The sequence below is a fragment of the Semicossyphus pulcher genome, unplaced genomic scaffold (genome assembly GCF_022749685.1).
Source record: "Semicossyphus pulcher isolate SPU_LCO1_2020_fin unplaced genomic scaffold, fSemPul1.0.p SCAF_22, whole genome shotgun sequence".
In the NCBI taxonomy this organism is placed as follows: domain Eukaryota; kingdom Metazoa; phylum Chordata; class Actinopteri; order Labriformes; family Labridae; genus Semicossyphus; species Semicossyphus pulcher.
The window spans coordinates 20,504,287-20,517,808 of NW_027211696.1; the positions used below are offsets into that span (position 1 = coordinate 20,504,287).

General features: G+C 43.9%; 2 protein-coding genes across 2 annotated transcripts; one reads left to right on the forward strand and one right to left on the reverse strand.

Annotated features, from left to right (window-relative positions):
* Positions 1-182: 182 nt before the first annotated feature.
* acads (acyl-CoA dehydrogenase short chain) lies at positions 183-5,894 on the forward strand. Its single transcript, XM_069673418.1, has 10 exons — positions 183-256; positions 1,177-1,337; positions 1,759-1,908; positions 1,987-2,098; positions 2,281-2,432; positions 2,548-2,718; positions 2,932-3,069; positions 3,346-3,441; positions 3,520-3,576; positions 3,665-5,894. Exons 1-10 carry the CDS (start codon positions 229-231, stop codon positions 3,815-3,817), a joined length of 1,218 nt encoding a protein of 405 aa, XP_069529519.1. The 5' UTR covers positions 183-228; the 3' UTR covers positions 3,818-5,894.
* A 2,987-nt stretch (positions 5,895-8,881) lies between these two features.
* Positions 8,882-10,592, reverse strand: cldn5b (claudin 5b). The gene has a single exon (XM_069673128.1). The coding sequence runs from the start codon at positions 10,473-10,475 to the stop codon at positions 9,828-9,830; it is 648 nt and encodes a 215-aa protein (XP_069529229.1). The 5' UTR covers positions 10,476-10,592; the 3' UTR covers positions 8,882-9,827.
* Positions 10,593-13,522: the final 2,930 nt, after the last annotated feature.

Here is a 13,522-nt window from a genome sequence, read left to right on the forward strand (position 1 = left end):
GTTTAAATCTACTAACGTTGAACATGTTAAAATAACAAATAATTATTTTAAAAGAATGAAAATCTCACGCTGGGTTGCCTGCTCGGAAGCTACTACACTTCGCTCCCACGTAGAAATATGAATATCAATAATTCCAACAGCCCTTGAAGGCAGCAGTGTGCTTCATAACACCTCAGTTGAACTCCTCACTGGAAGATTGTAGCTACAGCAAGCCGAGAGGAAGGAACCATGGCTGCCCTTTTTAAAGCAAGGAAAGGTAGGTACATCAGGAGGAATAGGAGTATAATTGGGACCATGACTTGCAAAAGGAAGACAGTGCTAGCCTGGACTGTATTATCCGCGCGTGCATAAGTTACACACACTGACAGTCCATAGTGTAAAGCAAACCTTGTTAGCTTAGCCTGCTACGTAACCATCACATAACTTACCCTGGGAGAGCTAAGTTATATCATTATCTCAATTTACATTATGAATGACAGTATGGCTGCAAAAATCCAAGTATTTCCAAGCTATGACCGTTGACAAAAGAACGCGGTGGTTAGCTAATACAAAACGTTAGCTAATGATTAACATGTTTCTGACAGTTAGCTCCTCGGCTAGCTAAGGTTACAAGTTAGCCGGCCAGCTGCTAACATTAACTTTAACAGATTCATTGTCGGTGAAGAAATGTAGCTCAACTCGTTGCTATTAGTGAAATAGCTATCGTTTTTAATTAGTCGGTTTATAACACTGTCAGACTGAGACGAAGGTGACTGATATTGAGGTTAACCTTTCACCTAAATAACGTTAACCGGTGAGCTGGTGATGCATTCAAGGACTGAGGAAAGTGGAATTACAGTGCAGCAGCTGCAGAATAAAGAGACTAAACGACAGAAAGGAAAGTAATAAAAAGTACTAGCTAAAAGTGAGTAAAAGTACCATAACACACATTGTAAAAATACTCCTTACTAAGGGAGGCGTATCTGCAAAATGTACGTATAGTATTAAAAGTAAAAGTAGTAATTCTGCAGATTAAATGTATCACAACAAAGGTACAGGTATACTTAAAACCACAGAGGCAGTTGGATTAATCATCTGTGGAAAATGCTGTCTGTAAAATGTAATGACAGTCCATCTTATAGTGTTACAGAGATTTCTGTCTGAATCATTGAAATCTTTTCTTCTCATCTCTTTCAGCTTTGGGCTTGTGTCTCAGTAGTTGTCGGAGTTTCTCTCAGCTGGCAGAGTTACAGGACACTCATCAGATCCTCAGACAGACCTGCAGAGACTTCGCCGACAGAGAACTGACCCCCATCGCCGGCAAATTAGACAGAGAGCATTTGTTCCCTGCCAAACAGGTAAACACACTCGGATAGAGGCACAATATAGTGAACAATACTGACTCCAAAGATTAAAGCTGATCACTTTTCTATTCCTTTTTCTAACTGAGTGTTTTTCTAAAACAAGACAAAAAGAGTTAGCTTTTGAGGAAGTGGCATTGTTTTTAATCCACTGTACACTCTGCTCAGCAGCAAACAGCAGACCAACACAATTACAGACTAGCTGGTGAACATAGTGGAGCATTTAGCAGCTAAAGAGACAGATGTGTTCCTAAGAACCTAAAAGAGAGTAAATGTTGGACTGACACACATACGACTGTAGAGCAACTTCTTTCTAACAAATGTCCCATATAAACCTCAAACCTGAAGAAATGTAATTATAAAAACCAGTTGTTACAAGTTGAATGTATCAAACACATCCCTGATGATGCTTCTGCAGGTCCAGGAGTTGGGGGCGCTGGGGGTCATGGCCATGGAGGTCCCAGAGGAGCTGGGTGGAGCTGGGATGGACTATATGGCCTACAGTCTGGCTGTGGAGGAGATCAGCAGAGGCTGTGCCAGCACTGGATGCGTAGTGTCCGTTAACAACGTGAGTTTGGTCTGTCAGCATTAATAAACAGGTAAATATAACAGGTGTCATGTTAGCGTTTTATTGTTCTTGTTTCAGTCTCTCTACATCGGACCCATTCTGAAGTTTGGTACAGAAGAACAGAAGACAGAGTGGATAACACCGTTCACCACCGGAGAGAAGGTGGGCTGCTTCGCCCTCAGTGAGCCAGGTACATGCCACACCTCTCTCTCGCACACGCACACGCACACGCACACACACACACACACACACACACACACACGCACAATCTCCCCTCCTCTTAGCCGACTAATCTGGATTTTGCAAATCCAACTAACTCCATCTGGTTTAAATCAACACATGTCTCTTTATTGATTTTTTTTGGTCCTCCAGGTAACGGCAGCGATGCAGGTGCAGCCTCCACAGTAGCTCGTCAGGAGGGAGACGAGTGGGTGCTGAATGGAACCAAAGCCTGGATCACCAACAGCTGGGAAGCCTCGGCCACCGTCGTGTTCGCCACCACGGACAAGAAGCTCAAACACAAGGCAAGATGAAGCATTTTTCACTGACTTTACTTTCCTGTGACAGAGAGAAGGAGTGGCTTGTTCTGTTCCGTAAGACAATGGTTTAAAGTAAAGCATTGTGTTTCTGTGTCTGCAGGGCATCAGTGCCTTCCTGATCCCTATGCCACACCCGGGGCTTTCTCTAGGGAAGAAGGAAGACAAGCTGGGCATCAGAGCCACATCCACAGCTAACCTCATCCTGGAGGACTGCAGGGTGCCGCTGGGAAACATGCTGGGCCCCCGAGGAGCCGGATTCAAGATCGCTATGGTATTTAAGAACTGCTCATTCATTGTTGACTGTTTCCAGCTTGTTAGGCCACCTGTCTTTCAAAATGGGATAATCTGTGGTTATGGTGCCAAGATGCAATTCTATCTCTGTGAAAGGTTTGCTCAAAGTTCTCTGCTTAATTTAAATGTGGACTTACAGTAACCAGGTCAGTATCTTGATGTCTTGTGAGTGAATTGTTTTTGTGTCACACAGCAAACCCTGGACAGCGGGAGGATCGGTATCGCGGCTCAGGCTCTCGGTATCGCTCAGGCCTCTCTCGACTGTGCTGCAGACTACGCACACAAACGCACCGCATTCGGAGCGCCCATTGGCAAGATGCAGGCCGTACAGGTAACCTCTGAGCCAACGAGAAAACTACGCCGTATTTCAACTCTATTTCTTGAGCTTTGGGCGTCATTGTTGTGTTTGTTGACATATTATCGTCAGGGTTATGATGTCTTCAAAGCTCTTTTTTGGTCAGAAACTCAAAGATGTTGAACTAATAAAAGCTTTAAACAAATAAAGCAACAAAGCTCCACGTGTGAGGAGATCTGAGATTTGTTTGTCTTTTGCTTCATAAAATGACTTAAATTAATGAATTAATTCTGTGTTTTTCACCTTGTTTAGTTCAAACTGGCTGACATGAATATGGCGTTAGAGAGCGCTCGTCTGCTTACCTGGAAGGCTGCACTCCTTCGAGACTCAAAGAAACCCTTCACTAAGGTACAGACGCCTCTGATTCACTTAGATGTACATGTGTGACAGCGCAGCATACATGAACCATCATGTGTTTTCCTTCAGGAAGCAGCCATGGCTAAACTAGCGGCGTCTGAAGCGGCCACATTCTGCTCACATCAGGTAAGACAGACAGACAGACAGACTTAAAAGATACAGGTGAAACCCTGGAGACAACTCTTTAATTATCTGTGTTTGCACTTTAAATCAGGCGATCCAGGTTCTGGGTGGGATGGGTTATGTGTCGGACATGCCCGCTGAGAGGCACTACCGCGACGCTCGCATTACAGAGATCTACGAGGGCACCAGTGAGATCCAGAGACTGGTGATCGCCGGCCAGTTACTGAAGGAATACCAGTCATAGACTCTCTGTTGTACAATGTGGACAAATAATCAGATGAACGAACTCGGGACATCACCTCATCCATAAAGACAAAGAAGATCCAGTTTGATCGATGCTGCAGCTTTTACAAGACTTCATTTCCCGGTTTGATCAGAGACAACAAAACAAAGGTTACCTGGAGATCGGTCACTTCAATTGTCTCATTTTTCGAGGGAATTCAGGACACTGTCAGCGAAGCAATGTCCCTCTTGTCTCCTCTGCCAAATCAAAGCGTTATCAGTTTAAAGGGCCAGTTCACCTGAATGTGACAACATTTCCCTTATTAGTCCTGAGCTGTACAGATACTTGGTGTATCTGCTATTTAAAAGACAGATCTGCCTCCATCCACGTATACCGGTCGTCTTTACTGCCTTCACTCTACCTCCTATAATTAATTTTATTAAAACTGAGTTCATGTGAATGTAAAAGGAAATCTACAGTATATCTGCTCCGTTTTTTCCATCTCCTCCCATCCGACAATTATCTGCACTCAGCGTCCAGAAAGTGAAGAAAGATGTAGTTTCCTGTTCTGCCCTTTGAATGATATATTATCAAAATGTTCCAGTTTATAAAAACTGAAACAGAAGCTCCAGGTTCGACCTTTAAGCTGCTAAAAAACATGTTGGGTTGGAGAAAATGCTGACGCATCACCAGAGATATAAGCCTCTTTCTTTGAGACGTTCGTGCTTCAGAGCCATCGTTTTAAAGCACTGTAGATTAAATGTGACGCGTGTCACAGCTGCATCATGTTTCTATTGTTGTAGCCTTCTGCTGTATTCAATGATCTCTGCTAAATTAGCATAACAGGAGGATACACCTGTACATTCTGCTTCATAGCTTCTCCAGCAAGCCTCCTGTCTCCTTAGAGGATTTGAGACCTACTTCAAGATTGCGCGCTGACCTCGATGTCCAGGATTTCCAAGAGGAGACAGAGAGGTGGAAAATAGAGGAAGAGAAACAGCCATTGTCTCTTTTATTCCATAGTCAAAATCTGTCTACTACATTACCCACAAAGCAACAAAACCTGCTCACAATTGGGTGAAAGATTAGTATCTGTAAAGCTTTGTCATTTTCAAACCTGTATTCTTCATCCTCAACCTTGACTCATGTGACGTCCCTTGAGGACTTAACTTTCAGATAGCACTATCCAAGGTTTATACCGCTTTATACCACTTGTCTAACAGGTGCAGTAGAATTTCATGTAAACCGGTAAATCTGTTAAACTTAAATTGATTGAAAATCACAGAAATACGACGGCTCTTCCGACTGCAGAACTTGCCTTACCTTTTCTGTTATACATGCATTTATGAATACTTGGCAGGAAGTGTTTACAGCTCATTCTGCAGACTCGTAATGATGCTAATTTGCCAGAATGTAAACAAATGTGTCGAAAGTCATTAGCTAGAATTCTAGCCCAAGCTAACTCACTGACTTCATTGCAACAACATACTTCCTCGGTGGGGGCGTATACTTGTCTGGATGTTGCTCCATATATCACGGATACATCTCCATGCTTGTGTGCTGTGTTTTAGGTGAACTGACCCTTTAACATCAGGCTTGTCTGGACTTCCTCTTTGACTCCCTGAACAGGGAAAACACATTTTTAAAACCCGTTTTGTGCTTCCTTTGAGAGGTTTGACCAGCAGAGGGCGACGGTGTGCCTTCATGTGTCTTGACCCACTTTTTCTGCCTCACACAGACTCCACTCTGACTCAAAATACTGCAAAGGGGTCATAAATACACACTGGTTCTCAGACTGTGCGGTTAAGCTAGCTGATGTATCTCCTTAGATTGACGCCGGTTTGAGCTGATAATTTATACTAACAAACTGTTGGCCTCAACGTAGAAGAAGAAAAAAGGTTAAATGTGTGAAACGCATCACGTCTGCTTTGTTGTGGTTGATCTCGCAGGACTGCTGTGCCTTGTACATATTTTAATGTAATTTATATGTGCAGATGATGATTAAAACACGATTACAGCACTCGCAATGAAGACAATCTGCATTTTATTTCAACAAGAGGAGATCCTCTTTTGAAAGGACTACATCTTCTCATTGTTGTCTCTGTTTGGTGCATCAGCTCCACAGTTACTAAGAAATGTGCCTGCCATAGTTGAGGCAACTGATATAAATTTTACCTGCAACAAATTGTTGATTAAAAGCATTAATGGGTCATCAAACTGTTGTTTTTATAGGCACAAATGTAAAAAGAAAATGGCTGGTTCCTGTTTGTTTAATGTACAGATTTGCTTCTTTTTTTATTGTTAATGCATGACATATAAAGGTCAAAACAATTAAAATAATCAGTTAATTGATAATGCAAATAAGTTAGTTGCAGCTTAAGTTAATCGTGGTTGCAGCCCTTCTGTTCCTGAATGATTGCAATCATCAAAGTCCACATTTGCAACTTGCAAGCTGTGATTTGCAACATGAGATGATTTACTTTTTGGTCATTTAGCATTTTTTCACTCATTAAAACAACCTCATAGGCATCCTGCGGACCTGTGGTGGTGTATGTTAGAGCTCTGCATGCAGGGGCGTAGCACAGAATTCTGGATCCTGTTTTATATGACCCTCCTTCCTGCAGCCACTGCTGTTTATTCTAGTGTCTTTGTGGGCCCTCGCTCTTTGTAAACTCAGACCCCTTTGTTCCTCCACTCCCCACGATTCTTTTTTAATTTTAGGGACATTTTTTTTGTGCTTCATTTTGGCTCATGCACAAATATTGCATCAAACGAAGACTTTTGAACTTGGTGCATCATGGGTAAATACAGTGTGTCGTTTGGAGCTGGGTGGATAGGGTGTCTCTGTGTGTGTCTGGACGAGGACGGGGAGCAGCTCATTCTTCCTCTCGGCCTTCATACACTCATCATGCTGCACTTCAACAACTTAGTTGTGTTGCTTGGCAGCGCGGACGCAGGTTTCATGACCTCTTTGCTGATTATTGTTTCTTCTGAACATCACTCGCCCTAAACCTGAAACACCTCCAAACAAGCGCTGACGAGCCGTTTCAGGGGACCAGCTCTTCGCCTTCTGTTCCAGACACTTGACTGTAGTTTCTCCCGACCGTCTCTGTTGTTTACTCTTCCACTCTAAACTGTAGGCGCTAATCACATGACATGCCAGCTCCCCCAAAAGTGAAGCCCAAATTTCTCCATCGCCCCCTGGTGGAGGGGCTGTTAGTTTAGGGAGCAGCAGAGGTTTCTACAGGCGGAGCATTTTAAACGTCAATATGACCGTCAATCATGTTTATTTAACTGTTGCAAGACAAAATCATGATCAGGATTAATATGCGATTAATTGTGCAGCCCTAATGTCCCCCCTCCCTGCTGTTTATTTTAGTGTCTGTGAGGGTCCTCTTTGCATGATGGATATGTAACTCAGACCCCTTTGTTCCTCCAGTCCTGTGCCTAACCCTGCAGTACATTCATTAGCTGGTTTAAAGTTGCTTGCAAACAGGACCCTGATGCACATTTGAAAACACACTGATGACACACTGCAAACACTCAGGCCATGATTTATAATATTTTATCTTTTCTACAATTAATCTCAAAGGGAAACAGAAGAAGAAAATGTGAACCCTCTTCCCAACCCTTCAGACTCCTCCATCTCGTTCAAACCAGACTTTTAGGAGGCTGCTGTTCCTCTTATTGTAGATCTCCTCTCTGCTAATCACCACCTCCTTCATGCGTGTGTTTGTGTGCCTGTGCTCTTGTTGTTTATCCACGTGACGAGATATGATGGAGGGGCACTGATTGCTCCACTGGTCCAGATCTAGGCCAAGCTTCCTGACGCTGGAGTTGCACCCTGCTGATTGTGCTAATCACCATGATGGTCTGCTGGGTGCATTGTTCAGGCCGGCCTTTTACTGCTCCATCAGGGTGTGTGAACCCGAGCCCTGATTATTTTGACGTCAGGTTTATTGGCTTCTTGTTTGTTTCCTGTATTTTAAATACAAACAAGTGCACGAATATATTGTTCCTGCTGCTGATTACCTTTGTCCTAATTATTGAAGGGACATGCAGGGGTCAGGATTTGGCTCGTTTCGGCGCTCATATGCCGACAGGTTTAAATAGTGTATATTTCATATTCTTCTGTTTAAATCCTGGGAGTTATATAAACAAACGTTGGGGTCTAGAGGACGAGTAGATACAAAGAGTTTTAGAATGCCTCCAGTAGATTGTTTCGGCCTGCAGCAGTGAAACAGGCTGTAATGGCTGCAACATAATCCTTGATGGATCAAAGGTCGTCCACTAAAAGTTCTTGTTGTTTCCACTGACAGGCTCAGATTGTTATTCTAAGTGTGTGACAACATGACAGAAAGGATCCCTACAGAGATAGACCTTTTTGTTACAGAGGAAGATGATTCTTTTAAACAGACGTTACGTCGCTCTCTTCAAAGCCACCAAACTCCACTGGCAAAAACAGTCATTTAACCTTACAGAACATTGGTGTTTCTTGTCTGTTGCTGGTTTAAATGTTTAGTATTTTATGCTAGACAAATATCGTGTTGTATCCAAACTAGCCATTAAACACACTAATATTAGACACTTACACAAACTAACTAAGCTATCCAGGCAGCAATAGACCACTACCTCCCTGTGTTCTGTGAGGTAAAATTACCGTTTTTGTCAATGGAGTCTGGTGTGTGTGCAGAGAGCGATGTAACGTCTGTGTGTGGTTAAAACAATCATCTTCCTCTGTAACAAAAAGGTCTATCTCTGTAGGGATCCTTTCTGTCATGTTGTCACACACTTAGAATAACAATCTGAGCCTGTCAGTGGAAACAACAAGAATTTTAGTGGACGACCTTTGACCCATCAAGGATTATGTTGCAGCCATTACAGCCTGTTTCACTGCTGCAGGATGAAACAACATTTTTTGTACCTATTTATCAATTAGACCCAAAATATGTTTTGAAAAAACAGATTTAAAAATAATAGAATTATCCCTCGAACATGATAATCAAGTATTCACATTTTGGCTTTATGCTTCATTTAGCTCTTAAATATCAACAGGCCATAAATAACAAACTCAGTCACTTTAATGTTTTGTTTCTTTATTAGAAAAATGTTCTATTAAAAGAGTAGAAAAACAACAGGAATTACAAAACGCTGTACATGTATTCAAATGCAAATAACCCTCTTTCATCACAACATGAGCGCTAATTGGTCTGAACGGTCGGCTGCATGTTCACTGTGGGAACCAACATACAATGAAGCTCTGCAGCCATTCAACCTGCACAATGACATGATGATAAAACATAACCTCTTTAATATCTGAACCACTGTGTTAATTAACACACTATTAAAACTGCATTTAAACTGGCCTTATGATGCATTCAAAGCACATAAAAACCCTTAAATCAACTTCTGCTGCCTGACAAACGACTCTTCTTGTACCTGCATGGCACTTTAAAATTTGACTTTATTCTTAACCTTTTTCTTGACATTCCAACTTTTTAATGACATTTCTATTTTATCAAGAAAAAAATTGAATAAAAGAAAAATTTCGAAAATCTTTTTTCTTTTATTTACGTTTTCCTAATGCTGGGAACAAATACCGAGAGTTCAACTTTATTCTTGAAAGTTTGACTATATTCTTCAACTTTAGTTTATTTCCATCAACTTTTTTCTTGCTTTTCTTGTAATCTGGACATCCAAAAATAGATTTTTTTTTCAGTATAAAGAAGAAATTTATTTAAAAAAAATAATAATGTCTCTCCTGAGTTCTTATACCGGCACTTATACTGAACGTTTGACTTTATTCTTGACATTTTATTCTCAAAATGTAAAATAAAAACTCTCCTCCTGTCTGGCCCCATTGATCCTCCGTACATATTTAACAGATACACGCAGTCCGCTCGCTCTGTCTCCACCTCAGTGCGCAAAGCCACATCTTCTGGCGCACATCATGTCAAACTTTCTCAGCAGAAAAGTTGCTCGCGCTCTGCTCCGACACAAAAGTCTTCAATTATAAACTGTGACAGTCACTTTAAACGTAATGCTTCTTGTCAAAGTCTCCGTTGGATGTGATGGTCTTGGTGGGCGCGTATTTGATGGGGTACGTGCCTCGCACCCCCTGAGAGAAGGAGCAGCACAGCAGGGTTCCTCCCAGCAGCAGCAGCGCGGTGGCCGCCCAGCCGATGTAGATCGCCGCCCCGATCTCCCTCTTCTTGGAGGGGGGCACCTGCGGGTCGTGGAAGTCCACGATGATGTTGTTGGCCATCCAGCAGAGCGGGATCAGCACGAAGAGCCCGCTGATGATGTAGATCACCCCGCCCGCGTTCACCACCCGCGCCTTCAGCGTCTCGTCCTTGATGCAGTTTGTGCACTGCGCCCCTGCGATCGTCACCGTGAGGGCGACGACCCCCAGCACGGCGGAGATGATCGTGAGGGCGCGCGCCGTCTGCAGGTCCTGCGTCAGGGCCAGCACCGAGTCATGGACTTTGCACTGCATCTGGCCCGTGCTCTGCACCACGCAGGACATCCACAGGCCGTCCCAGATGGTCTGAGCCACCACGATGTTGGAGTCGATGAACGCGGTCACCTTCCACATGGGCAGCCCGCACGCGACCATCACCAGCAGCGAGCCCACGACGCACAGCGCGAGGCCGAGGAACTCTAGACACGCAGCAAGCATGACTCTAATCTGCGGGACTGTGATACTCCTGATCTGAAGGGTCTGCTCTTTAGTGTCTCCTCTCAGCTGGCTCCTCTTGATGCTCTGCGCGCGCTCTGAGTGCGTGCGCTCTCAGGCTTTTCATTTATGGGAGCGCGAGCCTGGCGCTGCTGCTGGTCCTTCATCAAAACAAACAGGACAAACTTTGGCCCAATCAGCTGTGAATGCGTCTTTCTCTCAGCCAATGAGAGAGGAGGGGGTGTACTGGAGCAGCAGCAGATCCTGCACGTACTTGTGCGTGCATGTGTACGCACTACATTGTGAGAGAGTATTTGTGCTGGAGTGATTCAGAGTGTGCGGAGGAGGTTCTGCAAAGTAAGCTTGATGTGCAAGAATTTCATCAGAATGTCTCAGTAAAAAACGAGAGCAGCTGCTGAGCGTGAACACAAAGTATGGAGAGAAAAACCACTTTGAGGTGGACACGGGCACTTCCTGTTGGTCCACTGGTCTGAGGACAACAATGCCACATCCTGGGTTCGAATCCGGCTGTTGCAGGTTCCCCTCTCCCCCGTTTTGTCTCCACTATTGTTTATCCTAATGCTGCATCACTTTAAGTCTTAATATAATGTAAACAGGTGAGCTGTATAAAGATTCTCCCCGTACAGTTGTCATGAAGAGAGAAATGAGCTATAGAGACCCAAACTGTTTTTTGCACCAGGCTGTAAACATGTTTATTTCTGCTTCTGATGACGTCAGTTTTCTGTCATCCAGCATCATTTTTCTTCAGCTGTGACTGATATTTTTTTTAAGCTACACAAACACTGACTGAAGCACACAGGAAGCACGTGCAGAGGACACGGCGGCCATGTTGACTCGCTCCATTGTGCTGCCACTGTGTTGTTGAAAAATCCTCTCAGCTCTCTTTTTGTTTTTGTGCTTTAAGTGGACGTGACAGGAGAACAGCCTGAGTCGACCCAACATACACATCCTCTACATGCTGCACTGTCAGCGTGTGATGAGAGAAGCACCAAAGCATTCTGGGCCGTTACAGAGGCCTTCCTTTGGAGGAAAATGAATGACAGCTTCCTGTTAAGGCTTTAAATAAAAAACATGTTTCCTCTTTGTCTGCTTCTGTGCTGTGAACAAAAACGTATTATTTATAGTTACGCAAATTAATTTACTTTCTTAAAGGTCTTTAAAGCTAGCAGCACGTTTGAGGCATCAAGTTTGGCATTTTGGCCGCCTCCATCTTGTTTTTGGAGCCAGAATTGACCATATTTGGGCAAGTGGGTGGGGCTTGAGAGAAGCGAGTGGTTATCCACCCATCCATCGATTTTCTTCCGATTATCTGGGGTCGGGTCGCGGTGGCAGCAGGCTAAGCAAGTTAGCCCAGACCTCCCTCTCCCTAGCAACATTCTCCAGCTCCTCCTGGGGGATCCCGAGGCGTTCCCAGGCCAGGTGGGATATATAATCCCTCCAGCGAGCTCTGGGTCTACCCCGGGGTCTCCTCCCAGTTGGATGTGCCTGGAAGACATTCTAATCAGATGCACCTCAACTGGCTCCTTTCGATGTGAAGGAGTAGCGTCCCTACTCCGAGCTCCCTCCGGATGTCTGAGCTCCTCACCCTCTCTCTGAGGCTGAGCTGACACCCTGCAGAGGAAACTCATGTCGGCCGCTTGAATCCGCGATCTCCTTCTTTCGGTCACAACACAAAGCTCATGACGTAGATCAACTGGTACCAGTGAGGGGAGCATCGGTTAGTCACAGAAACTGTTACTAATTGGGATGGCTGTAAAAAAAAACATGCTTGTAACACCCAACGTTCCTTTAGTACAAACAAACGTTCACAATCACAGGTAGCCCCGCCCTAGACCCGCCCCTCTTCCTGGTCTGTGTGACTCTCAATGGGAGCATCAGAGACTAAATGAACATCATGCTGTGTTGAAGAAGACTTGAAACTAGAGACTGAGAACATAAACTAATTAGGAACGTGTTTACAGAGGGAATACATCAGGAGAGAAATAAGCTAATTTTCTCATAATATAATCAGGCTTCTTCTTTGAAGCAGTGGAGTCGCCCCCAGAATGCAGCTTTAATTAACTGAATAGCAAAGATGTGTTTGGGTGATGAATCAGTAACTCTCGAAGCTGCTGTTTGCTGAAAGTCTCTTCATAAACATGTTCTAAAAAACTCTTTAACTCCTAAAGTTCAGGCCCAGAAGCTGAGACAAGTTTTTTTGTACGTTATGTTCAAATTTGACTTGATTCTTCCTTATCAGCATCTGACTGGAACGCCTGGAAATAGCCTCCTGTGCAGCTGTTATCCTGTCCATGTGTGTGTTAGTAACCACTTCTGTTTACTGCAGCTTAAGTGATGTGTGTAGATAAAAAGCTGCACCACACCCACTGAAATCACTAAACGTTCCAGCTTTACTCATGAAGTTGCTCCATCTTCCTGAGAGGTCTGAATCAGGCTGCTGGTATTTTGGGGAGGGGGTCTGACACAATCATGGCGAAGGAAGAGCTGCTGAGATAACGTCTGTAAAAACCACAACTGAAGAAAATCTGAGCTAAACTTTGAGTATTTGTCCTGATGTGGAGTTAAAGGCCTGAAAATAACAATTCAGCGTGTGAAATATTGATAAACATTTAAGCTAGGCTGGTTTTTGTTTCTGATTTGATGCTAAATTCATGCTGGCAGAAGGACTGAAGGACAGAGGGAGCCAAGTGTAGCAGGTGTTGGTCCAACATGGACGTCAACATGCTGACAAACAACATCCCAGCAGAAAAACACAATCAGGTCTCCGTCTGGGAAGTCCATTAATTTGAAAAACACACACACACACACACGTATGTGCACGTGAAGGGGAATAAAGTCATGATGTCACGTAGTAGGTGAGTGGGTCAGGAAAGCTGACTTCCTGTTGGCTCGATAACACCGAAACACCAATCTGTTAATCAGGCAGGCATGTAGTCGCTGCCAGGAGCATGAAGACTGATGGAAACAACTGTGTCTGTGTGTGTGTGTGTGTGTGTGTGTGTGTGTGTGTGTGTGTGTGTGTGTGTGTG